Source organism: Aureococcus anophagefferens (genome assembly GCF_000186865.1).
Source record: "Aureococcus anophagefferens unplaced genomic scaffold AURANscaffold_39, whole genome shotgun sequence".
In the NCBI taxonomy this organism is placed as follows: domain Eukaryota; class Pelagophyceae; order Pelagomonadales; family Pelagomonadaceae; genus Aureococcus; species Aureococcus anophagefferens.
This window is the reverse complement of record NW_008705596.1, coordinates 159,963-162,453: the sequence shown is the minus strand read 5'-3', so window position 1 is coordinate 162,453 and position 2,491 is coordinate 159,963. Positions and strand designations below refer to the sequence as shown.

The window sequence follows — 2,491 nt, the reverse complement described above, 5'->3', positions numbered from 1 at the left end:
AGCGACGCACAACAAACAACATGAAGCGGATCACACTGCGACGAAGGTTGATTGATCTGGTGCGCTGCTTGGTGCAGCACGTTGCTAACATTCACCGCATATAGGCACGGCTCCAGACAGAAGAAATCGACTTCTTAAGACAAGAGCTAGATAGATTGCGACAAAGGACATTCCCATCTTTTGCCCATGCCACGAGAGACCGGCTTTTGTCGCTCCCGGACGACTCTTTCTGATACGTTAGTTGCTCGATCTCTCCAATGACACTACCATTCTAAAAAATAATAATAATCGCAGTGTTTGTCAAGCCCACGACCAGCGCATAATCCATCATGAGCGAAGAAACCAAAGCCAACCACGTCGTTTATTTCCCGGGGTCACATCTGTCAATCCGCAATCAGCCGAGTCCCCCGTTGATCGAGCGATCCCAGCGGCCAGTACAGCGCCTGAATACCAAATAGAATATCGAATGGCGATACAATACAAGGATACAAAAGAAAAAGAATATACCGTGTTAGAATCCGAATATGCTAGCATTCAACACAGCATAGCATAGTCAGCATAAGGCAGACTCAGTATAGCCAGCATAGCGCAGTAGCCACGTCCTAGTGCATATAAGTAGCTCGGACGTACCCCGTATGTTATCTCGGATTCCGGGAGTACTGACGGACGTAACTTTTTATTTCTGAGGTGTCTGACGGCGGCGCGCGGCGCCCCAGGCCGGCGAGAAAAATCACGGACGCCAGAGCAATGGTGGCCATTGAAATTAAAAATAACATGACGACAACGTGAAGCTATCCGAGCGCATTCGTCAGCTGCCGATGCTTCGTCAACTGGTTGGACATCCCGCGCTCCGCGAATATGCAGCGATGTGCAACGATCCCAGCAGCTTTGAGGTCCGCAAACATATGGACGAGGCACATGCGAAGACGCGACATCCGGACGATTGTGAGGCGATGCAAACGGACCGCTTCAGGGGGTGGGACGAGGCGCGGCAGCTTCCCCTGACCCGATTTTGAGTCAAATTCGAGCCACAGAGCGTCGGGAATCGTTCGTCATGAGGGCGATCAGATGCGTTCGCGGCAGCTTTCCGGCTCGAGTCGATTTGATCGAGATCACCTCATCGACTCCGAGAGGCGCGAGCGTCGCGAATGCCACGGCGCTGACCGCGGAACGCATGTTCCGAGCTGGCAGCGCAGTCCTTGCCGGGCCAGTCGAGAAGGACAATCGAGGGGATGTCACCTCCCACTCTCGCTGCCAGCTCGACCCCTGGTACGAGGTTGGCCCCCCATCGACCGCCGTTCACCGTCAATGGCCGTTCTCATCATCCATGGGCTGCCCCGACGCGAGCTAAGTTGGTCGCCTTCGACCGATGGCGTTTCCCGAGCGATTCGCTGCGGGCCCCGAGGCGCGGCACGGTCCACAGATCGAGCGCAGCGCCAAATCTTAGCATCGCTGCATCGATGCACGAGCAGAAGCGTTGTGCAGGACGGCTGAACTCGCGGCTGACAACCCCTGTGACAACCGTTGGCCTTCATCGTGGCTTCATGTTATTTTTAATTTCAATGGCTGCTGTTGCTTTGGCGCTTGGGGGCATGCTCGCGCGCCCCGTGGCGCCGTTTCGCCGACGCGAGCTGTCCTAGATTAACCTTTGTGAGGGGGGACCGGCGTCCTCGGATGAGCTAAGTGAGTGCGTCACGATGCTCTCCTTTAATGCTCTAGTGCTCTAGGCGAATAGCGCAGTATGAGCGTCGCAGCATAGGGAGGACATCATAGTCCCGACTTGGGGCTGCATAGCTGAGGGAGTGGAATGTAGGCTCCCTAGTTAGCTGGCTTATCACCAACTACTCCGCCAACTTGAAGCGCACTATAATTACACTCGCGTAGGGCGATAGTCCCCGTTCAGGAAGGGCACCTAGCCACCCTGGCTGGTACTCTCCCATGAGGGGGCTCCCCTAGGGCTCTCCCTAGGCGAGAGTGAGCGGCAATATCTACTTAGTTATAGCGCAGATACGTCTGAGCCCATGTTTACCGGCTGCACTCGCTCGAAACCTCGAGCACGTTTTCCCTGATTATCCTCAATCAAGCCGCTCAGGCTGTGGCGGCGACATCGGCCTACTGAACGGCTGGTTTAGATTGAGTTGCTCCTGGTGCGATCGCACCAGGAGGACAAAAGACCAGGCGAGGGAATCGATTCCGCCGCCTCAGCTTTAACGAACTTCGTCAGGGCGAGCGTGCGATGGAGAATCCATCAGCTTCTCAGGCCCACAGCCCAGCCATAATGCAACGACGTACCACGATCCCATTGGCTTTGTTGACCGCGCGCGTACGGACGAGGCAACGGCGAAAACTCGACATCGAGCCGATTGCGGGGCGACGCGAACGAGAGGTTTTATGGGCTGGGATGGGGCGCGTTCGGCTTCCCCGACCCCTTCGAGCTAGATTTGAGCTCTCGCAGCACCAGAGATCGTTCATCGTCACCCACGCATCGCCT

General features: G+C 55.9%; 1 protein-coding gene across 1 annotated transcript in view; it reads left to right on the top strand.

Annotated features, from left to right (window-relative positions):
- The window catches only part of AURANDRAFT_72598 (hypothetical protein), a gene marked incomplete at both ends in the record, with an annotated part of 5,348 nt that extends 4,720 nt beyond the window's left edge, over nucleotides 1–628 (top strand). The window contains one exon of the mRNA XM_009042912.1: nucleotides 105–628. Within this exon, the coding sequence (XP_009041160.1) occupies nucleotides 105–233 (129 nt within the window). The remainder of the gene's footprint in view (nucleotides 1–104) is intronic.
- Between the last annotated feature and the right edge of the window lie 1,863 nt (nucleotides 629–2,491).